This window comes from Lithobates pipiens, unplaced genomic scaffold (genome assembly GCF_037356315.1).
Source record: "Lithobates pipiens isolate NorthernLeopardFrog02 unplaced genomic scaffold, aLitPip1_a1.2 Scaffold_16, whole genome shotgun sequence".
Taxonomy (NCBI): Eukaryota; Metazoa; Chordata; class Amphibia; order Anura; family Ranidae; genus Lithobates; species Lithobates pipiens.
The window spans coordinates 335,993,258-336,019,277 of NW_027507748.1; the positions used below are offsets into that span (position 1 = coordinate 335,993,258).

At 42.0% G+C, this 26,020-nt stretch overlaps 1 protein-coding gene across 2 annotated transcripts in view; it reads left to right on the plus strand.

The window, feature by feature from the left end:
• ZC3H12A (zinc finger CCCH-type containing 12A) overlaps positions 1–20,459 on the plus strand; it is a 39,695-nt gene extending 19,236 nt beyond the window's left edge. For both annotated transcript variants that reach the window (XM_077481790.1, XM_077481791.1), the window contains exons 3-6: positions 12,518–12,657; positions 14,411–14,645; positions 16,852–16,958; positions 17,879–20,459. In XM_077481790.1, coding sequence (XP_077337916.1) covers positions 12,518–12,657; positions 14,411–14,645; positions 16,852–16,958; positions 17,879–18,816 — 1,420 coding nt within the window. In that variant the 3' untranslated portion in view covers positions 18,817–20,459. The remainder of the gene's footprint in view (positions 1–12,517; positions 12,658–14,410; positions 14,646–16,851; positions 16,959–17,878) is intronic.
• The last annotated feature ends 5,561 nt before the right edge of the window (positions 20,460–26,020 follow it).

Sequence of the window (26,020 nt, forward strand, 5' to 3'; positions counted from 1 at the left end):
CACTCACCTGTTCCTCAGTCCAGCGATGCGGGCACCCCAAGCCTCGCTCCTCTCCCCACGCCTGCGGGTACCCTAATGTGACAGCTTGCGGCTTCACAGCTAGGTGCGAGTTGCGCTGCGTGTCATGAATGGCCATGCAATCTTCTGGGACCTGTGACGTGTCCCAGAAGATTGAACGAGGCGAAGGGCTACCTAGGGGGAGCAGTGGAGTCACCTAGGTGGCCGCAGCGGGAGTGGAAGCTGTGTACCTGTCAAAACCAGGTATCCCCCCCCAAAAAAAAAAATAACAGGGGGTAAGAAGTATTTAAAGCTGAAGTTCCACCTTTGAGTGGCACTCCTGTGACCCACAAGAGAAGTATGACCAAAAAGAGCTTTGGCCATACTTCTCCTTTAAAGACTTCTGTCTATAGAATAAATAAACATGCACGATGATGAAAGCAGCTACAGACCCAGTGTTTGAGTACCTGTTTATTGTATCCAATCAAAGAAAGGTGTTTGAAGCCTGTGTGTGTGGAACAAGTACAAAGTTTAATCTGGTGTCAGGTGGACAGCTGGGAATTTCCACCTTTCTGCTTCCTGTATGCTTAATCTGCTAGTACTACATTGTTCTCTACTGATTCACATGCACAAAGTCCTACCTGCCTGAACAGGCTCACTATCAACATTATGCAAATTCAGTTTATGTAAATATACCCATTCTTCCTGCTTCTGGGAATTTCTCAGCGTTTGAAAAACTCAAACCCCCTTGTTAAATGCTCACACCTTTCAGCCTTAAGCACATTTTACAGATAGTTGCAAGGCTAGTGAGAATTTCTACATTTGTTTAAAAAAAAAAACTAATGTTACACATAAGTAAATAGATTTTTTTTTTTTTAATTATTATTCTTTTTTTTTTTTTGCGTTGTTCATCAGACTGATAAAAATAATGTGATTTAATTCCACAGCGTTGTTTTATTTCTGATCATTCAGTAGTCAGTCATTCAACAGTGACTTTTAAATGGGGATTACATTTGCAGAGCAGACTGTTCTGAATGCTATTATTGATGCCATCTTAGCGCCCATCAGCGCAGTTACCTGGGCTATGTAATAGTTCTCCATTAAAGTAATACTAAACCCAGAACCTGCAGTCACTATATCTGGTCTCCCTTCCCTGGTCTCCTTCCCTTGGGACTTCATCCAGACCAACCCACTTTAATTTACGCACAAAAGCAGTATATAAACGATACGCAATTGGGCAAAAGAATATAAGTAAAAGGTGGTGCAGATTTTTAAGTAAAAATCAGATGGTGAGGAGGCAATATAATGCTTCCTTGCCAACTGTTAAACATCCTCTGAAAAGTTCAAGGCCATCACTAGTGTACCCTAATCTACAGTAATGCTCCTCACAGGGCTGATCCTGGGGTCACAGGCACCTGGGTGCAGAAACATGGGTGTGATCGTCTTACTAACTACTCCCCTTTACAAGAGTTTCTATGGCAATGACTGCAGCCTCATTAGGGTCCATCAATGCAGCTCCACCAATGCCCATCAATGCAGCCTCACCAGTGCCCTTCAGCACAGCCACATTAGTGCCCATCAGTGCAGCCACACCAGTGCCCATTAATCTAGCAACACCAGTGCCCATCAATGTAGCAACAACAGTGCCCATAAATGCAGCCTCACCAGTGCTCATCAGTGCAGCCACATCAGTGCCCATTAATGCAACCACACCAGTGCCCATTAATGCAGTCACACCAGTGCCCATTAATGCAGCCAAACCAGTGCCCATCAGCGCAGCCACACAAGTGCCCATTAATGCAGCCTCGCCAGTGACCATCAGTGCAGCCATGCCAGTGCCCATTAATGCAGCCTTGACAGTGCCCATTAATGCAACCTAATCAGTGCCCAGCAGTGCAGCCACACCAGTGCCCATTAATGCAGCCTGATCAGTGCCCATCAGCACAGCCACGCCAGTGCCCATTAATGCAGCCAGACCAGTGCCCATTATTGCAACCACACCAGTGCCCATTAATGCAGCCACACCAGTGCCCATTAATGTAGCCAAACCAGTGCCCATCAGCGCAGCCACACAAGTGCCCATTAATGCAGCCTCGCCATTGCCCTTCAGCACAGCCATGCCAATGCCCATTAATGCAGCCTCGTCAGTGCCCATTGATGCAACCTAATCAGTGCCCATCAGTGCAGCCACACCAGTGCCCATTAATGCAGCCTGATCAGTGCCCATCAGCACAGCCACACCAGTGTCCATTAATTCAGCCTCACCAGTGTCTGTTAATGCAGCTTGATCATTAATGCACCCAAAGCCGAACGTGATGAAATAGTCGGCTTTCTGCCCCTGGCCCCAGCTTACTACAGGGGCCTGGAGAAGTTTTTTTTTATATAAACAGCTGCACAGCAGGAGATTAGCTTATTGGTGGAAAGGGTTTGGGAATCCCGGCCCACTGAGCCATCGGCCCAACAGGAAACTCCCGTTAGTCCCAATGGCCAGCACATGCTTGCCCAAATAATTATTTTAGTAAATATAAACTGCTAAATACCTTTTCTCATCAGCAGTATATGGTCTTGTGACTTCTATTAGTATCTGGTTAAAACTTGTAGGGGGAGTTTTCATTCTACTCTGACCGTCCTATGAGGCTGCAGGATAACAAGCATGCTTTATTGCATATACAGACTGATTTTACTGTTGTGGGTTTAGTAACACTTTAATTTCTCGATATTTTACATATAGGAAACCAGAGCACTTATTCCAAACTTTCTGAAAACTGTGCAGTATCAGTAAATGATGGCATGGGAGTGGAGGTGCTATCAAGAACACCAACCAGTGAATACCTTTTGGGAGCCCCATACTGTTTTCTGCTTTGAAATGTAAAACTTTAACATATCATATAGACATATTCTACAAATCTATTAGGGCCTAATTTAAATGGTGTTAAACCAGTATTAAACCCAAATCAAAAATGTAATATGTAATATATTGCAGCTTACCAATTCGTAGTTATGGTGGCTGCATGAGTTCTTTAGGCATTATTTTCACCTGGTGACCAATATGTCTGTTGTTTTGCAGCAGAACAAGCTGTCCTGCAGATGTAGCAGTTAGAGGATTCAGACAAACCATTTACCACTGACACGGGGTGCTTACAATGATCAGCTTTTATTTTATTATGTAAAACCTTTATCCACAAAGAAGAAAAAAAATCCAGAGTGAGGGCACACTGATGTTGAGGTGTGTTACTGGCCAGTTCACCAGATGAACTAATGCTGCCACCACATATAATAATTAGTAAGTAGTATAACTAAAGCCGAAACTTTTTTTTTCATTTTGGATAGAGCGGAGAGGAAGTAGAGTGCTCGAAAGTTTGTATTGCTGTCTGTGTCCTTGTTAACCTCTTCAGCCCGGAAGATTTGGCTGCTGAATGTCCGGCCATTTTTTGCGATTCAGCACTGTGTCGCTTTAACTGACAATTGTGCGGTCATGCGACGTTGTATCCAAACAAAATTGTCCTTTTTTTCCAACAAATATTGCTTTCTTTTGGTGGTATTTGATCATCTCTGCGTTTTTAATTTTTTTCTCTATAAACAAAAAAGTGAGACAATTTTGAAAAAAACACAATATTTTGTACTTTTTCCTATAATAAAAATCCCCATTTAAAAAAAAAAAAAGCTACGTTTTTCTCAGTTTTTGGTAATAAAAATTGCAATAAGCGTATATCGATTGGTTTGCTCAAAAGTTATAGCGTCTACAAAATAGGGGATATATTTATGGCATTTATTATTATTATTTTTTATTAGTAGTGGAAGCAATCTGCGATTTTTATTGTGACTGCAACATTATTTGGGACCATTGGCATTTATACCAAATGTATTGATTACTGTAAAAATGGCACTGGCAGTGAAGGCGTTAACACTAGGGGGTGATCAAGGGCTTAACTGTGTTCCCTGCTACGTGTTCTAACTGAAGGGGGATGGGACTTGCTAGGGGAAGAGACAGATCTGTGTTCATACTTTGTATGAACACACGATCTGTCTCTTCTCCCCTCAGAGAACCGGGATCTCTGTGTTTATACACAGAGATCCCGGTTCTCACCGTTTCACAAGCGATCACAGGAGCTGGTGGTCATTGCGACTCGCATCGGTTCCGTGGGCGAGCAGCAGCACACCCCTAGTGGCCACAAATAGAAGCGTCTTAACATGATGGCGGTTTGCGCAGCCAAGCCATGTTGCCGTAGTACATTAAAAATGAAAGTAAAAGAAAATCCCACATTATTTTGGGTTGTCCTCAGAAAAGTAATAGAGTGGAAAATCATCCAATGGGGACACTAGTTCTAGTGATCTGGCGTCCCCAAGGGGTTCCTTTAATTTCCAGGGATTTCCTCTCACTTTCTGTTTGGCTATTGGACAGGAAGTGAAGGGAAATCTCCGCGATGGGACAGAGATGGTGAAAAAAAATCTGATAGGGGTTCATTTGCTCTATCCCAAAATGAAAAAAAAAAAAAGTTTTGCCCATTGTTTTATTTTAAATGTGCAGTTCAAACATCCAATTATCTGCAAGGAAATAAAAAATGTAAATAAAAAAAGGAAATGACCTATTCCAATACTTTTTAAGGTTAACGCTGGGCAGAGGTTCTTGACACCATAAATAAGATCTATGGGACAACTCTGGGGATGGAAGCTAAGTTCTGTGTATTGGGACACAGGGAGAAATCTAGGGAAGGGTTGAATACCACAGTAGCAATGCTAAGATTCTTATTCTCAAGGTAGAAAATAGATTGCACAGAGATGGCAGCCGAGGAGACCCCTGGCAGTGAGTGAATGGATCGATACTATAAATGAGACAATATGGAAAGAAAAGTAGTCTATACAAAAAGAGGAAATCTTAGGAAATGTGAAAGGATGTGGAGACCGTGGTTGGTTAAAATGGGATTCCCCTCTTAGAGGGAAGGAGATAAAGAAAGATCAGAGAACCACATAAGGACCGAGCCTCTTTTTGAGATTTTTTGTTTTTCTAACTCCGTAGAGAATAAAATGGCGTTCGTTGCAATACTTTTTGTCACACCGTATTTGCGCAGCGGTCTTACAAGCGCATTTTGAATTAAAAAAATAAGACAACAGTAAAGTGAGCTAAATTTTGTTTCATATTGTGAAAGATAATGTTACGCCGAGTAAATTGATACCCAACATGTCACGCTTCAAAATTGCGCCTTCACGTGGAATGGCATCAAACTTTTACCTATAAAACTCTCCATAGGCAAAGTTTAAAAAATTCTACAGGTTGCATGTTTTGAGTTACAGAGGAGTTCTAGGGCTGGAATTATTGCTCTCAATCTACCAATTGTGGCGATACCTCACATGTGTGGTTTGAACACTGTTTTCATATGCGGGCTCTACTCATGTATGCGCTCGTTTCTGCAAGCGAGCTCAGCGGCACGGGGCGCGTTTACATTTTTTTTTCTTATTTATTTTTCCTTTTATTTTTTATTTTTACACTGTTGTTTAAAAAAAATAAAAAAGTGTCACTTTTATTCCTATTACAAGGAATGTAAACATCCCTTGTAATAGAAAAAAGCATGGCGGGACCTCTTAAATATGAGATCTGGGGTAAAAAAGACCTCAGATCTCATATTTACACTAAAATGCAATAAAAAAAAATGCCACTTTAAGAGCTAAGGGGGCGGAAGTGACGTTTTGACGTCGCTTCCGCTCTGCAATGGTATGGAGACGAGTGGGGCCTATCTTCCATACCCAATGTCAAGAAGGATCCGATCACCTCAGCCGCTGCCGACTGCTCTGGTAAGTGGCAGAAGGCACTGGAGCGAGGCGGCCCCTCTCCCGATAAAAGTGATCTGGCGGCGAGTCCGCCAAAGAGACCACTATTAACCGGGGGGGGTTGACACCATTTGCCTTAGGCTGCCAACTGATTATGCGGAAGGAAAGAAAATTGCTTGATTCCCCCGTCAACACATTCAGGGTTGATGGGGGGAATCCCCCCTGCAACGCTATTGTGTGTTCTTCTGGCCGGGAACCCTCCTTCCATCACCATGGAATATGTCAAGGTAGATATTGATTGTCAAAGAACAGGGTGGGAGGTGTTTCTGGCTCCTCTTCAGAAAGCAGCTTGCTATGGGGGCACTCATGCTTACTCACTCCCATGCCTCACTCTGTGTATCCATAAGACACACTGAATGGGCCACAGCCCCTGCCACACTGGCTGTGATGGGTCCCGCTGCTGTCTCTCAGCATACGAGAAGGCAAAGACCCAGGAGAGCAGCTGCTCTTGTGCACACGGCTGGATCACGATCGTGCTCGGGTAAGTATTGGGGGGGGGGGGGCTTGTGGGGGGAGCTGCATGAAGGTAAAAAAAACCTTCAGCCTTTAGAAACACTTTAATCCAACTGAAATCACCAGATTTTTTGTCAAAGGGGATTTTAGAATTTCTTGATGAAAAAAGATGTGCAGGAGGTATGGTGGGATTAAAAAAAAAAAAAAAAACACTTTGAAGCATGTCTGGCTAGTTATTGTATGGAAGAATGTAATTTCAACATATGTAAACGAAGAAGTTATTAAATTAAAGTTCTGTAGTTAAAACAACAGGCTTGATGCTCATGAAAGGAACCTTGTTCAACACAGAACCAGGAAATCATCTCCAAAAATATACTTGCAAAATAACAAGGTGAAGGTCGATAGTAATATGAGATGAGTGCTATTTTAATTCGTCTTAATTTCCCGTTCTGTAACCCATGATGAAACAGTTGTTTGTCACTGAATTTAATAGCAAGGCATATTGAAATTCAGCTAGAGGTGCCAATAAATTTAACACTTTACTTGGACAATCTGATTCATTTCCTGATGTTACAGTGTTTCTATCATAGTTTCTTTTCACTAGAATTATTTTTTTAAATTTGGGGCTGTAATAGAACCTGCAGTTCCAATTAATCATTAGATGCACATAAGAAAAAAACTTCATGGCTCTTGGGCAAAATATTAAAAAGGTCTCCAAAGTTTCATATAACAGTCATTTATGCTTCAAATTAGCCATTTAAAGAGGAACTGGATTCTGGAAGGTGTTACCAAAAGGGGCAGGCAGAGGGCAAAGGATTCGTCAATAATATTGTCTGTGGTCTCCTAGCTGCTGATCTTTTTCTAGTCACTGACTTGCCATGCCTTCTTCTGAACTGTGTCTCTGTATGAAGGTGACCATCTTGGCAGGGTTTTGCTTCCTTTTGTGAGAGCCTCCAGCAAGGATAACTGTGAGTAGCACAATAGTGGCAACACTAAATCACACTCAAAATCTCCCGAGACTTAGACCCCTTTCACACCAGGGTGTTTTGCAGGCGTTATAGCGTTAGAAATAGCACCTGCAATCCACCCAAAAAAAGCTGCACCATTGTCTGTAGTGTGAAAGCCCGAGGGCTTTCACACTACAGCGGTGCACTGGCAGGTCGTCAGGGAAAAGTCCTGCCAGCAGTTTCTTTGGAGCGGTGAAGGAGTGGTGTGTTTACCGCTCCTCCACCGCTGCTCCCCATTGAAATCAATGGGGCATCGCTGTAATACCGCCGGCAAAACTCTGCTATTGCGGCGTATTGCCAGCGGTTTTAACCCTTTCTCAGCCGATAGCGGGGGGGTAAAAGCGACCCGCTAGCGGCCGAAATGCACCTCAAATCCACTGCAAATCCGGCGGTAAAACGCCACTAAAATAGCGGCGTTTTACCAACCACGCTATGGGAGGTGTGGTGTAAAAGGGATCTAACAGTCGAAGACACAGTGCTTTAGATCTCATACTATTAGGGTTGCCACCTCATCCATTTAAACCCAAACACATATGAATTACACAGGTTCTGAGGCTAATTTAATGCAGATAAGGCACCAAGTGAGTTTAATTAACACAGCCACAGAATCTGTGTAATTAATATGTGTTCAGGTTTAAAGGGATGAGGTGGTAACCCTACATACTACAGGAATAGAGTATTGAGACTATAGATGCAGTATTACTTAAAGTCCTCATATACCAGGAAATGCACTGCTATTTCCAGAAGGAGCTTAAAGTGGTTCTGCACCTTTAAAAAAAATATTAAAAGCCAGCAGCTACAAATATTGCAGCTGCTGACTTTTAATAAATTGACACTTACCTGTCCCAGGGTCCAGCGATGTCGGCGGCAGATGTCAGGGAATCGGGAAGTGAAGCATTGCGGCTTCACTGCCCGGTTCCCTACTGCGCATGCGCGAGTCGCGCTGCGCGTCTCTGCTGGTCCCCGCTGTGTCCTTGGAACTGTGTGTTTCCTAGAACACAACGGGGGGCGGGGCATCTGCGGCGGTCTGCGGCGGTCTTGTCCCGGAAGTGGGTGCAGATACCTAGATTATCCTGGGGAGGGATCAGATGAGCGGAACTTCCACTTCAGGGTGGAGGACCGCTTTAAGATAAAAGATTCATTAGGGTACTGCTTAGGTTTAATCAGAGAGAAGCAACAAATACTCCCGATAGGCTTCCATTGTCACTACTGATACATTTCCAATCAGGAGTGCGTGACTGCTCAGACACTAAGCACTGAATTATAGGAGGAAGGAGAGAGAATAGCATGCTTCCCCTATACCCAAGTGTACTGAGTATTTCCGAAGAAGGCCACAGGAGGATGTGAAAAAGCATCTAGAGTGGTTCCTGATTAGCTTAAAGTGGAATTCCATGCTTCTTTTTATTATTAAAAGTCAGCAGCTACAAAAAGTTTAGCTGCTGACTTTTATTAAACAGACACTTACCTGTTCCACGGTCCATCGATGCAGCCGCACGGGGTCCCACTTCTCTCCCCCTCCTCTCCTCAGCACCTCCATTGATACTGTGGACATCTGGCCGTGACAGCTTGTGGCTTCACGGCCGGGTGCACATGCTCTCCCAGTGGACAGGCATTCTTCTGGGACCTGTCACATGTCCCAGAAGATTGCCTAAAGGGAGGGGCCGCCTAGGGGTAGAGGAGGAGTTGCCTAGGCGGTCTGTAGCTGGAACCGGAAGTGGGACAGGAAGTCTCCTTCAAAACAAAGCACCCACTCCCCCCAAAAAAATGACATGCCAAATGTGGCATGTAAGGGGGCAAGGAGTGCTTAAAGCGGAAGTTCCACTTTTGGAATAGTATGCACTACATACTAGCTCATTATGAAATACTTACCTTAGAACGAGGCGTCGGCTGGTGAGCTCAGTCCACACCGAGGGAGCTGACATTTTTCTTCAGCGTGTTTTCCAGGTATCGCGGCTTGGCGCTGTGAGTGTCTGGAGCCGCGATGTCATCACTCCCGCGTGCATGCGGGAGTGACGACATTTGCCGGCAAGTGACACTTCTTTCCGGCAAGGTCCAGCGTCTGCCGGGAAATTCAGCACACATACCCCGCTGAAGTCAGCGGATGCATGCAAGGGGAATATCTCCTAAACCGTACAGGTTTAGGAGATATTATTTTTACCTACAGGTAAGCCTTATTCTAGGCTTACCTGTAGGTCAAAGTCAAAAAAATTACTTTACTACCACTTTAATTAGTAAAAAAAAATTCTGCCAGTAAATACCTTATACAGCCCACTTCCTGTTTCTTGTCTAGTAAAAGGCCTAGACTTATGACATCATGCACCGCTCTGAGAGAGAGAGAGAGAGAGAGAGAGAGTTTGCCAGGAAGGGAGGGGGGATGAGTCATAAGAGGGCCAATGAAAGCTGTGCCTCTGTGTGTCTGTGTACATCCAGGAAGTGAACAGGCCGCGGTTTCAGCTGCCCACAGCTAAAATGGTTGCAGCCAGGCTCAGTGGAGGGAGATTTCTGCAGCATATTTGGCAAGTACAGAATCACAGTATATATAAAATAATATGCAAAGTGGTTGGAGGGAAGCTTCAGAATGGCAAAGATGTTTTTATTACAGATTATGTGAGCAGACTGCAGTTCCTCTTTAAATAAAATGCACAATTACTTCTTTTATTAGGCCTGCTAGACACTCAGGATTCCTATAACAGAACAGTAAAAAGGCATGTGGAGTAAAGAGGATTTGGTAACGTGAGCTGGTAATTAGAAATGGAACGGAGCAGTTATGCTTTAGGTCTGCTCGGTTGACAAAAGACCTAACAAACTATTTTGAATCTTTGATGGATTTTTTCTGCACACTCAGCAAGTCTGATCAAGGCTAACCATAGACTTTAGTAGGCAGTTGGCACAACCTAACCACCCTGATGTTAAAGTATAACTAAAGGAAAAACTGTTTTTCGTTAGTGGATAGTGTCAGTTTTCATTGCAGTCTGTGCCCCCGTTAAGGAGATTCACTCTCTCTATTTGTCATGTTTACCATTATCATTGCAAGTAAAAGTAAAAGAAAATCACAAATTTTGGGTTGTCCCCAGAAAAGTAATAGAGGTGAAATCTGGCAAAAAAACTAAAAACTGACAGTGGTTATTACCCTCTATCCAAAATGAAAAACTAAAAGTTTTCGCTACATTGGCATTGATCATCTTCTGTCTATGTTCAGCATAGGATCTGGGGTATTAATAAAGTAAATAGATACTACCACTGCTTAATAATAAATGATACGTAGCTCCATTAATTAAACATAGCTAAGATGGTATAATGTTTTGGCTAAAGTAAGGTTAAATGCCTGCCCTTTATGTTCGCTATACCTATCCTTTGTCCTTTCCTAGTTTGTCTGAGAAATTCAAGTGAAAGCCATGTCATTATATAGCTTGTGCAGTATTGGGCAAGCCTGATGATAATTATAACTTTTCCATGCTCTCCATATCCTGCACAGGAGCATCTGTATTGATACCACACAGTGCTGGGGCCAAATGCTCACAGTGCCAGCGTCTCGGGCCTGGAAATGTGTATTGGTTGCTTTCAGTAACAGCTGTAAATGCTAATGAAACGTTATAAGGGAACCTGTCATATTAGAAAGGGGCAAGCTGCAGTTTCATAGACTATCATTCCCATCCCTTTGCTTCTCTAAATGGTCACATACCCAGTGTACAGCCTGGGAATTGTTGGCTGTGCATACCTCTGTCAGCAACTTATTAGGCAATGAAGCCAGTGGTTAAAAATGACAGCTTGGGAACTTGCAGTTGCGCTCTTTCATTACTGGTTCCCTAGGGATAGATTCACACTATTGCAGGAGGTGTGGCTCACATTTGTTCAGGCACAGCAGACAATTCTCCTCATTCAGCCCATTCCTGCACCTTTACTTATGTGAATCCAAATCCTAATCCGCTTTCACACGACAAGCCTGCCCGTTTTTCAAGCAGATCCAAGCGGGCCATCCATTGACTCCTATGGGCAAGCAGATGTCAGCGGAGATGTGTCCTCTGAAACCCTCCTGCCATCTAGTCCGCTAAAATCAGATATATGGCGGTATGTTCAGCCATCCATCTGGTGGATCAGATGAGATCTGATGAAATCGGACATGCAATCAGACGTATGGCGGTACGTTTAGCCATCCATCTGGTGGATCAGATGAGATCTGATGAAATTGGACATGCAATCAGACGTATGGTGGTACGTTCAGCCATCCATCTGGTGGATCGGATGAGATCTGATGAAACCGGACATGCAATCAGACGTATGGCGGTACATTCAGCCACCCATCTGGTGGATCGGATGAGATCTGATGAAATCGGACATGCTGTCCATTTTTGTCGGATCTCTCCATAGGAATCAGTGGGGCTCTGCAAGGCCTCTTTCCGCTCAGTGAACAGAGATGGACCAGTCATCTGCAGGCTCAGCGGAGATCAACGGAGCTATCTTCAGCTGAGCTTTGGTTGAAAAAAGTCACAAGTCCATCTAGTTCAACCAAAAGACGTTGATCTAGGGAATATCTGCTTCTTGGGGGATCAGGAAGGCATTTTTTCCCCTGCTGGAGCAAATTGGATCATGCTTTATTTTAATACAGTTTATTTTGAAGCAGTAAGTGATTTATGCTCCTTGCAGGTTACAAAATCTAGTTGTAAAGTTGTGAAGTTCTCCTGGCCATCTCCTCTACCCACTGCTCATAGGAAAAAGACCTTGTTACACAAATTTTGCTTGGTAATGCCACAAAACCTTCTGCATTATTTTCCTTTGAAGGAATCTTTACAAACAAAAGAGAACAGAGACAGTGAAAGAAGAAATTTCAACAATTTTGCTCTGGGGGAAATCATTTAATTATTGGGCTGCTGGATAGGAATGTAGAGCAGAAACCTGTGGCTGAAATTATTTTTCTGGTTCAAGAAGCACAATACCAATTATTTTATAATGTATACCTCCTTGTTTATGATATACAGTACAAAAATCTGTCTGGCTATCTAAAAATTGAATTTTGGAATTAAAATGGACACAGCTTTATGTGGGAATTTAGATCCACCCCATAGTGTCTATGTGTTTGTCTAGGTAGTAAGACATTTTTATTTGACGCGTATTCTTTAAAATCTAAAGGGTGAAATAAAAGTCAATGGTCCTTCATATGGTGTATATAAACTTTTTTGTCTAGTAATATTTATTTTTCTCAAAAGTTAACCCCCAATTTACTTCTCTTTTTACAGTCATGGTAATAAAGAGGTATTCTCGTGCCGTGGAATTTTACTTGCTGTCAACTTCTTCCTGGAAAGAGGCCACACAGATATCACAGTGTTTGTTCCATCATGGAGAAAAGAGCAACCTAGGCCTGATATGCCTATTACAGGTAAATACTGATGTCAATAAAATGCTGTTTTTTTTCTTCTTCATATGAGCTAATAGTCCAAATTAAATTAGATGGCTATTATTATTATTGTTACAGTTGAAAACACAAGAAATCTGACAAAAAAAACACATGAAAAATGATGTTATTTGATTTTACTCACCCTTAACCCTGCTTCAGTTAGTATTATTTTGGATACAATATTTGCGTTTACAGACAGATGCCAAAATGAATAATGTTAAAGTAGAATTCTAGGTATGGCATTTGTTTTCCATAATTGCATTGGTCCACATTGCAGCAATGTAACTATGCATATGCCATACATGTGGGATCCCTTTAGAAGCTGGAAATCACTGTAGTAGACACCACTGTTAGAATGATCTCCAATAGCTTCTGGCTTCCGTTCTGAGCAACTGCGCTGCTGTTTTCTATAGTACGGAGCCTACTACAGAAATTTCCAGCTATTGCATGGACCCCAATGGTATGATAAATGCATAGTTACATTAGTCCAAGCTGAACCAATGTAACTATATATTTACAATTTTACTGCATGATCCACTGTTCTTTAGAAAGCAGAAGACTTTGGCAGGGTTCACACTGATGTGCTCCAGTTTGACCACAGTGCGGGTGTATTTGCGGTTTTCGTGCATGTTTCTGTGCTTTTGCCATGGTCCCTACAGACAACATATAAAGCAAAACAAATGACCAAGCAAACTAAAGTAACAACATAGCAGGAAAACACAAAAACCACAAGGTAGACTCAACAACTAATTCAGAATCAAAAGATTGTCCTAAAACACATAATCTGAAGATAATCAGATAAAGCTTAGCTGCACAGGTTTTATCGCGGGGGCAAAACTGGATGGAGCCACATTGCAAGGCTAGAGACATAACAGAGGGAAATCAAGAGGAGGCTTTCAAGCCAGAGAAAGGAGTTTGATTGTAGGGAATGTCGAATCTAGATGGAAACTTATACTATAGGCATAGCTCCAAACTATCCCTGATTTTGAGGGACTGTCCCTCATTCGGAACAAAGTCCCTCTGTCCCTCTTTCCTCCTGATTTGTCCCTCATTTTGGTCTGATCTAGTTATAAATAAATTGCACAAATTATCTATCACAGAGGTCTCCAAACTGCGGCCCTTTGCTAGCCTATCTGGCCCTTGAGGCACTATTTCAAATGAGGCACTATTCCTCCCACTGACACAAACAGTGGGGCACCATTTCTTCCACTGATACCAATAATTGGCCACTACCACTCCCACTGACCACCAACCATGTTTACCCTCACTGATCCAGGATCCAGGACATTTTCTACCCCCAATGGCCATAATTCTACCACCCTAAAATCTGAAGTACATAAAACTGGCCCTTTGTTTGAAACTTGTTTAGACCCCTGATATATCAAAAATTGTTTCCCAGTGCTAAACCGTTAAACCAATTTCTAAATTGCTGAATTTGTAAATTCTACAAACCAATATAAAAGGAATAGTAGTGGTAAAACACTTGTGGGTTTAATTGATCCTTTTTTTATACAATTCTCCTTTAAGGGGGGGGGGGGGCAAGGAATGTGTCTTATGCCCTCATACTTTTGCTAATAGGTGTCCCTGTTCCCATGTCAGAAAGTAGGAAGGTATGCTATAGGAATACTATGAAGGTTAGGTTATTAGTAAGTTAAGGAGAAATGTATTTGCTATCATATAATGAGGCATGTATTGAGTATATTTTATTAAACGTTTTATTTTATCTTTTATTTAGATCAACACTTTCTGACTGAACTTGAGAAGAAGAAAATCGTGGTCTTCACTCCATCACGACGGGTCAATGGGAAACGGCTAGTGTGCTATGACGATAGGTTTATAGTAAAGTTGGCTTACAAATGCGATGGGATCATAGTCTCAAATGATACTTACAGAGACCTCCAGAGTGAGAAGCCAGAGTGGAAGAAATTCATAGAGGACCGACTACTCATGTATTCCTTTGTCAATGATATGTAAGATAATTTTTCTACATTACACTTTCTAATACTATAACAGTACAAATATGTAAATTCATTAAACAGAAAGATGTAACCTATTAGGAAAACTCTAGAATGATTGAATATATTTTTAATCATTGTTTTATATTAGGAAAACACTATGTTGTACCTCAGTGTCTCATTAATGTTGTACTATTTCTTTAGGCTTTAGGCAGACATTTCACCAAAATGTATATCTGTTATTCCAAATTAGGAACAACATAATGTGTCCTCTGTTGAATCTGTATTATTTTACTGTAAAGGGCAATTCTGGCATTTTCCTCAATTGTTTATGGCTTCTTTCACACAGGTGTACTTAAAGTGATTGTAATGTCTTGTTTTCTTTTTCTTAAAAATAACAAACATGTTATGCTTACCTGCCCTGTACATTGGTTTTGAATAGAGCAGCCTGGATCCTCTTCTTCTCGGGTCTCATTTTGGTGCTCCTAAGGCCCCTCCCTCCTGACGAGTGCCCCAACAGCAACAGCTTGCTATGGGGGCACCCAAGCCCACCCCCTCTCTCTCCTCATTTGCTCACTGACTTTGATTGACAGCAGCAGGAGCCAATGGCGCTCAGCTGCTGTCTAAGCCAATGAGGAGGAGAGTCCATCTCTGGATAGAGATGGGGCTCAGGTAAGCATTAGGGGGGCTGAGGGGGGCTGTTGCACACAGAAGGTTTTTCATCTTAATGCACAGAATGTTTGCCCACATGGGGATGCTCAGGTGTTCCATGAATCTCTGTGCAGGTCGTCCTTTTCATGTCAGTTGGGACACAGTGGCTTCACAGACAAAGTACAAATTTGACAGCCATGGGGATGCAAGTTCCCAAATGCACACTGTCTACATTCTGAGTTTGAGTCCCATATTTTTTGTGCCGAGTTGGCAAAGTGCAGATATAGAAATATTATTTAATATTTAATTCTAACAAACTGTCTGCATTTAGGGACCCGCACCCACATCGATGTCAAATACCTTGTTCACACAGGCATATATAAAGTCTTACTAAGCCCTCTTTTTTTCTTTTTTTTAAAATAACAAACATATCATACTTACCTCCACTGTGCAGTTTGTTTTGCACAGAGTGGCCCCTAATCCTCCTCTTCTGGGGTCCCCCAATGGTGCTCGCGGCTCCTCCCCGCATTGAAAAAACACCTAGGAGAAGCGCTCTCCTTGGGGGTCCCCGTGCAGGCATGCTCCTGAGTGCAGCATTTGCATCCATGGACACAGAATGCCAGACTCGGCCTCACCCTCCAGGTGCCCATGTCATTGGATTTGATTGATCCAATCCAGAGGCAAGACAATGGGCAGAGAGGGTGAGCGCGTCTCCGGCGTGGGAATAACGGGGCTCAGGTGAGTAAAACGGGGGTGCTGGTCAGTGACAGGAGTTTTTTCACTTTAATGCATAGGAGGCATTAAGGTGAAAAAACACAAGGGTTTACAACCCCTTTAAGTCTATATCCATACAAAGGCTGTGTTTGCCAGTACGACAATGCACAGGTATTCCATGAATTCATATCAATTGGGATGTAGAGGCTGAACGGAAACAGATGCTACTCCTAATTTGACAACCGCATGGGTGCAGGTCCCCGAATGCACACTGTCTACATTCTGAATTTGAGTCCCATAGTTTTTTGTGCTGAGTTGGCAAAGTGCAGATATATAAATATTATTTATAATTTAATCCTGCCAAACGTGATCACATTGAATATGGAATGATATATTTTATAAGCCAGGTTGCATTTTAGTTCCAAGCCTGGTCCTGGACTTTAGCATTACAGTAACGGCAGTAACCCGGGAAGTGATGTCATGTGATGTTAGATCTGCATTTTATGTCCTAACAAAGATCTTTTTGCATAAAAAAGCTACAGTATGTCACCTGAACTGATACACTTAGGTTGCAATGTGAGCGGGAGTCTTAAAAACATGGGGACTAACTTCAAATTATTTTTGCCATCCTGTCATCATTGTTGGTCCAATAGCTAAAATAAGACTGAAAAGAGGAGGGCCCATGTGTGACTTCTGCATCTTTTCTGTTGTGCATATATATATATATATATATATATATATATATATATATATATATATAAATGTAAACAAAGCATGCATGTTAATCAGTTCTAATATGATGCCTTATGCTATGCATTTTGTAATTTTATTGATTTCTAAATTTATTTTACCTTAGATTCATGCCTCCAGATGATCCCATGGGTCGAAAAGGACCAAACTTAGATGATTTTCTAAGAAAAAGGCCTCTTGGACCAGAAAACAAAAAATTACAGTGTCCTTATGGTAAGGAAAATTTACTAGTATCTAAATACATGCATACCTAATGAAAGCAAAAATGAAAGTAATGATATATGTGTACCTTGAGTCATATTATTCATTAAATTAAGCAAGTTCCCCATAACACTTTTTGTTGAGTAAATATAGCCATACACTGAAAGATTTTGTTTTGTTCAGCCTTTGAATGAATCTGCTGTGGTTACTGTATTTTGACAGCCACCCCTACCAGCTGTCAAAATGCCCAAACAGCAGCTGCATCTGACTGGTTGCAGATAATGTTCGGCCGACAGTTGTCTGTCTGGCTTTGTCATATTTTCAGTCGAAGTATGTTAGGTGGGAGGTGGCCGACAGTACCAGCAAATTTTGGCCTGTGAGGATGATAGGAAACAATGATCATAATATAGAGTAATAGCCTGTTATTGCTGACCTTACAGAAATGTAAGTTACAGTACCTAGCTTCAATTTAAGAAACCCTCTAGTGTCAGCACCTTCTAGGTCATTGTTCTGGAAAAAGTATATCGATCAGGAGCAAAAAGGCAGCATAACAGCTAGACAACAAAAATGTTATTTTTAGATGGAGGCAAGTGCTGGACGCCCATGTATTCCTTATAAACATAGCAACTATATCTTACTATATGACTTAATGAATATATAGCTTATTTATTGCTTTATGTTTGTCTCTTGAAAGTAATTTTTTTCAGTGTGTAATTCAAATGGCCTTGATTCTCTGAATGACAATGTAACTGCAGCTTGTGAACTTTGGCAGCAGATATACAACATACTTCATAAAAGTTGCTGTTGTATGTTGTTTAGTACAATAAAATTTCCATATGAACACATTGATTATGATAATAACAGAGATGACTGCCTGCTTTTATATTGCATTATGGTCATGTCTCTACTTTTATTGTCATTGTTTCTTTCAGGTAAGAAATGTACTTATGGCATGAAATGCAAGTTTTATCACCCAGAAAGAATAAACCAGACTCAACGTTCAGTAGCAGATGAACTCCGTGAAAACGCAAGACTTTCTCCCACCAAAAGCACTACTTACTTGGAGGACAAGAAAGCAAGAAAGCATTCTGTTGCTGAAACTTCCAATGTAGATGCAGACACTTCCTCTCTACAAAAACATTCCTTAGAGAGAACTGGATCTTCTCAAAAAACAAGGCCAATGGACAAGAATGCAATTTTGAAACAATTTCACTCCAACGGTGCTTCTGAATGGTTCCCGCCATCACTTAGCTCCAAGGATTCCCATCCTCACCATTCTGTCGACTCTGGTGTGGAGCTATGGACAAGTATATCAAACAGTTGCTGTGATCCTTCTCATGACCCAATGCAATACTGCAGCTCTGGTCAACAGATACCATGCTGTCAGCATAGACCTGAAATGGACTCACATTCTCATAAACACTATAATTCTCCACATGGTCCTCATTCAGCACCTTTCTTTCCCTATAACCAGTCATCCCCATGGTCAGCCCCAAATATGGCACATCATGTGTACAGAAGGAAAATGTCAGAATCAATGCCAACTACCCATAGTCTTCCATCTGACTACCCCAATTCAGCTACTCGGTCACGTGAGTTCTGGAGTGATCCAATTGCAGACCATCATTCCTCAACTAGATCCCATTCTAACTACCAAGGATACATACCAGTTCAACCTTCAAGTAATGATTACCACCAATGGCAAAACCAGGAAACATACACAGCTGAGAGATTGAATGTGCGCACTAGGCTTTGTGCTATCTTCAACCCTCAGTTAGTCGATGTTGTCATGAAAATGCACCCACAACAGATGGATCCACAGATATTAGCAGCAGAAATATTCAATTACAAATCCCAAGTCCGAATGTGAAAGTGGAGACATGTTATAAGGCAGCCCCAAGATTAATATGGAAAGTTTAATATAATAGCCCAAAACAACAACAACAAAAACGGTGGTTCTGCTTCATTCCCCGAACTGTGGGTTATTGTTTTGTGTTACGTAATGGATTAGTCATGATCCAGATTTATTGGCTCTTTGTGCTGTAATGACAGCTTTTTAGCTAGTAGAAGTAAGGTAACACAGTGGATTTTTTCTTTTAAACACTTATATATGATGTCTATTGGGATTGATCCCTTCTCTCCCTTTGCAAGTCTGAGCTAGAAGAATGACATATAAATTCACCTCTACCACTACCATTACCTCTGCAGTACTTTTCTTTTTCTCTAAAATATTGAATATGTCTGTTATACCTTTCTTTTGTATATGCAGAGACAGCTGATGTAACATATAATACAACATATTATTGTACACTTTTGGAACATTTGGAAATATTTTAGCTAAAATGAAACGTTGTATGTTTCATCTACAATTTAATAAGGCTATTTTATCAGCTCATGCTTTTCTACAGAGCTATTCTTTTTTATGTCTGTCCTGCACAGATGCCTAAATGTTTTTGTAAGGGAAGCAATGATTCCAGTATATGGAATTCAGCTAATCCTTTTTATGTTAGTATAGAAAACTGAAACTCATTCAAATCTGTTTCTTTTATTTATTACTTCAAATAACAAAATCCAAAACCAGATGCAAATTAGAACTAGCATTGTGCATAGTATACCTTTTTGATGGGGCTTCAGTTTTCCTTCAAATTCATGTGTGGATTAGGTACATCCCTATGTTTCAACCACAAAGAAACTTGGCATGTCCCCACAAGAAAAGGATTTGAATAGAGCTATAAGTAGATTTTTTAACATCTGAATGTTCCTTATGAAAGGAAACAAACAAAACAATTGCTAGAGAGCAGTTGGCACGTTGATACACATTGTATCTAATGCAAATGTAAAATCCAGTGGTTGGTCTACAATGAGTGAGAGGGTTAACGCAATGGTAGAGAAAATTTAGATCAATATATATATATATATATATATATATATATATATATATATATATATATTACATTTTATCTGCCTTTCCAAACCATTGCTTATTACCTGTGAAGATTTTGTACAGGTGAATTGTGCTTCTAAAAGAATGTTACCAATTAATATTTATGTGCTCCATGAATGGTAACATGACCTGTAAATGGTACTTGGAGGGCAGATGAAAAACTAAAGTGCAGTAAAATGTGTGTGTTTGAACACAATTGATATGTCTGTTTGTGGCCAGGTTGACCTGATCTGCACACTATTTGCATTACAAAAACATGTTAATTTTCCACTCAATGACTTGTATGACCAGTTGAAATGGCACTATGTGCCATTTCACCACCAACAATGCAATTATTTTATTGTTGATTGTAAACATTACATAAATTGTAATGTTTTATAATGGTAAGCAAAATGCTTTCTTAATTTTGTTGATATAATAGAGACTGTGTAATAATGTAAATATAGTTGGCTAAATCACTTGGTTGGGTTTCATTGTAAGTAAGACTCTGGTTACCCAGTGGGTTACTTCATTATAAAAGTGGTTTATATATTGCTGATTGCATGAATAAACCTAAAGATTTTCGCTAATGTGTTTGTGTATTTCTTCAAGCAATTAATATTAAGAGTAAATATATGAGAGGAGTATTCTGTTCGGCATTGTGTTTTTATGTTTTGGGTGTGTTTTGTCATGTATAATGAGCTTCTTTGTAGCAGGACTTTCTATTTTCTCAGCTTTGACGTTGTTATTTTCCCTCCTTTGAAGCTCATGAAGTAGATATGTATGCTTGTTTAACCCATAACTGACTAACATGAAGGCCTGTTACACAGTAAAATCCTAATTTTCATGAAGTTATACAGTATATCACAAAAGTGAGTATACCCCTCAAGTTTTTGTAAATATTTTATTATATCTTTTCATGTGACAACACTGAAGAAATTACACTTTGCTACAATGTAAAGTAGTAAGTGCACAGCTTGTGTAGCAGTGTAAATTTGCTGTCCCTTCAAAATAACTCAACACACAGCCATTAATGTCTAAACAGCTGGCAACAAAAGTGAGTACACCCCTAAGTGAAAATGTCCAAATTGGGCCCAATTAGCTATTTTCCCTCCCCCGTGTCATGTGACTTGTTAGTGTTACAAGGTCTCGTGGGAATGGGGAGCAGGTGTGTTAAATTTGGTGTTATCACTCTCATTCTCTTATATTGGTCACTGGAAGTTCAACATGACACCTCATGGCAAAGAACTCTGTGAGGATCTGAAAAAGAAAACAATTGTTGCTCTACATAAAGATGGCCTAGGCTATAAGACGATTGAAACTGAGCTGCTGCACGGTGGCCAATACCATACAGCAGTTTAACAAGACAAGTTCCACTCAGAACAGGCTTTGCCATGTCGCCCAAAAAAGTTGAGTGCACGTGCTCAGTGTCATATCCAGAGGTTGTCTTTGGGAAATAGACGTATGAGTGCTGCCAGCATTGCTGCAGAGGTTGAAGGGGTGGGGGGTCAGCCTGTCAGTGCTCAGACCATATGCCGCACACTGCATAAAATTGGTCTGTATGGCTGTTGTCCCAGAAGGTAGCCTCTTCTAAAGATGATGAACAATAAAGCCTGCAATCCATTTGCTGAAGACAAGCAAATTAAGGATATGGATTACTGGAACCATGTCCTGTGGTATGATGAGGTCAACATGAACTTATTTGGTTCAGATGGTGTCAAGCGTGTGTGATGGCAACCAAAGGAGGAGTACAAAGACAAGTGTGTCTTGCCTAAAGTCAAGCATGATGGTGGGAGTGTCATGGTCTGGAGGTGAATGAGTGCTGCAGGCATTGGGGAGCTAGAGTTCATTGAGGGAACCATGAATGCCAACATGTACTGTGAAATACTGATGCAGAGCATGACTGGTCCGTAGGGCAGTATCCCAACATGATAATGACCCCAAACACACCTCCAAGATGACCACTACCTTGCTAAAGAAGCCGAGGGCAAAGGTGATGGACTGGCCAAGCATGTCTCCAGACCTAAACCCTATTGAGCATCTGTGGGGCATCCTCATACGGAAGGTGGAGTGCAAGGTCTCTAACATCCATCAGCCCTGTGATATCGCCATGGAGAAATGGAAGAGGACTCCAGTGGCAACCTGCAAAGCTCTGGTGAACTCCATGCCCAAGGCAGAGCTGGAAAATAATGGTTTCCACACAAAATATTGACACTTTGGGCCCAATTTGGACATTTTCACTTAGGGGTGTACTCACTTTTGTTGCCAGCAGTTTAGACATTAAAGGCTGTGTGTTGAGTTATTGAGGGGACAAATAAAAATGTACAATGTTATACAAGCTGTACGCTCACTACTTTACATTGTAGCAAAGTGTAATTTCTTCAGTGTTGTCACATGAAAAGATAAAATAAAATATTTACAAAAATGTGAAGGGTGTACTCACTTTTGTGAGATACTGTATATACTGACAGCATTTTAGTATGCTCTGGCATTTTTTTGTACCCATCTACGCTTGCACCTCCTTCAGGTTTAGTTTTCACCTATGGATATGAAATTCTAGTTCATTCTTTTACACTAAGCCTTACATCAGTCCCCAACTATGTAGAGTTTACAATGTAATACATCTTCACTATACACAAACACATGACACAATTACACAAGTTATAACCTGTATAGGTTTGGGAGTAATGTGTATGAATACTGGGAGATCATACAGATGCCTGAAGATAATTCCATAGTGGACTACTCTCTTAAATAGCCTTTCTATGTTATCTCACTGAACCCAGATTGTAATGTAAGTGGAGCAGTAAGTGGCGACTGGTATCCCCGCTTCTTGGCTACAGGAAAGACTTGTTCTAATGGAATCAAATGCTGAACTTCAATATGAAGAATTTCCCATCTTTTACCAATCCTGGCTATACACAATTGGGAAGTCTTAGGGCAAACTTTAGTATTAACTGCATTGATTTCTGTTAATATTGTTAAAACAAAGATGCTAAGTAGGGATGAGCTTGGTGTTCGGCGAAGCCAGAACTCTGTGGGCCGTTCGCGCCAAATTCGTGTAGTGCTCCCGGGCCCACAATGCACTGCGCCATCACAGCGCATTGCTGGCTCATGATTGGCCAAGCATGCACTGTGACCCCGCATGCTTGGCCAATCAAAGCACCGGCAGCGAGGAGAGCCATAATTGGCCACAGGCAGGATGCCTTTGGCCAATTATAGCTCAGGGTGTTTAGTACATGCCCCACACTATATAAGGCCGCCAGCGTGGCAGCCTTTTATAGTATTCTGGCGTCTGCAGGAGTTAGTGGGTGTTGTGTGCCTCCAGCGCAGTATACACCTGTATCTACCCTTTATTGCTGTTCTCTAATAGAGCCATCTGCAGGATTTAGTGAGTGTTGTGTGCCTCCAGCGCAGTATACGCCTGTATCTACCCTTTATTGCTGTTCTCTAATAGAGCCATCTGCAGGAGTTAGTGGGTGTTGTGTGCTTCCAGTGCAGTATACACCTGTATCTACCCTTTATTGCTGTTGTTCTCTAATAGAGCCATCTGCAGGATTTAGTGGGTGTTGTGTGCCTCCAGCGCAGTATACACCTGTATCTACCCTTTATTGCTGTTCTCTAATAGAGCCATCTGCAGGAGTTAGTGGGTGTTGTGTGCCTCCAGCACAGCACAATATACACCTGTATCTACCCTTTATTGCTGGTGTTCTATAATAAAGGCATCTGCAGGAGTTAGTGGGTGTTTTGTGCCTCCAGCGCAGCACAGTATACACCTGTTTCTAACATTTATCGCTGGTTTCTATAATAAAGGCATCTGCAGGAGTTAGTGGGTGTTGTGTGCCTCCTGCACAGCACAGTATACACCTGTATATACCCTTTATTGCTGGTGTTCTATAATAGAGGCATCTGCAGTAGTTAGTGGGTGTTGTATGCCTCCAGCACAGTATATACCTGTATCTACCCTTTATTGCTGGTGTTCTATCATACAGGCATCTGTAGGAGTTAGTGGGTGTAGTGTGCCTCCAGCAAAATATACACTACCCAATTTCTGGTTTTCCCATCTCCCTGTAGGCCATTACTATGTCTGGAAGGCCAACAAGGAGAGGCAGACAGTTAGGAGCCAATAAAAGAGGGAAAGCAGGCCCTGTGTCTAGAGACAACAGTGCTGGTTGTGGACGCGGTGCATCGTCACCAGCACGTGGCCATGGGGCACGCTTGTCCTTATTTTCGGCAGCTGGACGTGTTGAGCTGCATCATGCCAAAGATTTGGTAAAGTGGATGACTAAGCCCTCCTGATCCTCCTCATCCTTTCTCACCCAGGCTCAGGGTACTAGCAAAGCAGCTGCCAGCACGTCCTTTTCCCTCGTCTCAATGTCATCAGTCACTTCTTCCCTTGACCCACCATTTCCTCCTGAGGAGTCCCCCGAACTGTTTGAGCACAGTGTTGGGTACATGCTCCATGAGGATGCCCAGTGTTTTGAATGCTCTGATGATGATACTCAGCTAGAGGAAGGCAGTAGCGTGAGCGCAGAGAGAGGGGATGCTCAAGAAAGACAGGAATCTGGCAGTCATGTTCCACCAGCTGCAGCATACTTCCAGGTTTGCTCCAGTGATGAAGAGGGAGGGGATGATGACTCCACGTGGGTGCCTGATAGGAGAGAGGAGGAGGCACATCTCCAACGAGGCAGGATGCCCTCCGGGGGCCAGCTTAGGGGCAGCACACCGACTGTATCACAGCGCAGAGCTCCACCTGTGCAGGGCACTGCCTCTGCACGTTATTCCAAAAGTTCTTTGGTGTGGGCCTTTTTTGAGACGAGTGCATTAGATCGTACCGCTGCTATTTGCAACATATGTCTCAAGCGTATCTCACGTGGCCAAAACATTAGCCGCTTGGGCACCACATGCTTGACCAGACATATGTTGACCTGCCATGCAGCTCGTTGGCAAGTGTACCTTAAAGACCCACACCAAAGGTTGCAGTGTCGTGGCACCTGCACCAGTGCCTAAGGCCCAATTTTTCAGCCCCTGTTTAACAGGGGGGTGTGATTACAATTTTTGATGCAATGCTTCGCAGCAGGGCTCATTCCTGCACTCCAAATAGAGTATATGGGAGAGGTTGCAGTGTCATGGCACCAGCACCAGTGCCTGAGGCCCAATTTTTCAGCCCCTGTTTAACAGAGGCATGTAATTACAATTTTTGATGCAATGCTTTTCAGCAGAGCTCATTCCTGCACTACAACTAGAGTATATGGTAGAGGTTGCAGTGTATAGGCCCAATTTTTCAGCCCCTGTTTAACAGGGGCATGTAATACAATTTTTGATGCAATGCTTTGCAGCAGGGCTCATTCCTGCACTCCAACTAGAGTATCTGGGAGAGGTTGCAGTGTTGTGGCACCAGCAAGCGGTGCCTAAGGCCCAATTTTTCAGCCCCTGTTTAACAGGGGCATGTAATTACAATTCTTGATATAATATTTCACAGCAGGGCCCATTCCTGCGCCCACCAAGAGTAACTGTGAGGACTTATAGTGTTGTGGCACCACCACCACCACAACCACCAAAGGCCCAATTTTTCTACCACTGTTCAACAATGGCATGTAATTACAATTCTTGATATAATCGTTCACAGTAGGGAGCTCCAGCCCCCACCAAGAGTCACTTTGAGGGCTTACAGTGTTGTGGCAACACCAACACCTTAGGCCCCCATTTCTGCAGAGCATATAGGGCAGGCCCCTACTTTCAAACATCCAAATTACAAACGTCTCCTACTTGCAAACGGAAGGAGACAACAGGAAGTGAGATGAAAAAAGACAGATGGCAAAATAAATTATACAGGGGTGATAACCCTTCCCTATGTTTTCCAAAAATCTTAAAAATAGATTTTTTGACTGGAGCTACACTTTAAAAATGTACCAGTTCAAAATTACAAACATATTCTACTAAACACAACAAACCTACACATTCCCTGTCTTGTTTGTACCGCCTGTATACTACTGTTCTGAGTATATAGGGCCTGTGGGCCCCACGCCTTTCCTTTTTTTTAAATATGGGTATGGGGTTCCCCTTAATATCCGTACAAGACCCAAAGGGGCTGGAAATGGGCAGGGGGGCTACCCATGCCATTTTTCTCAATGATTTTCATCCATATTGC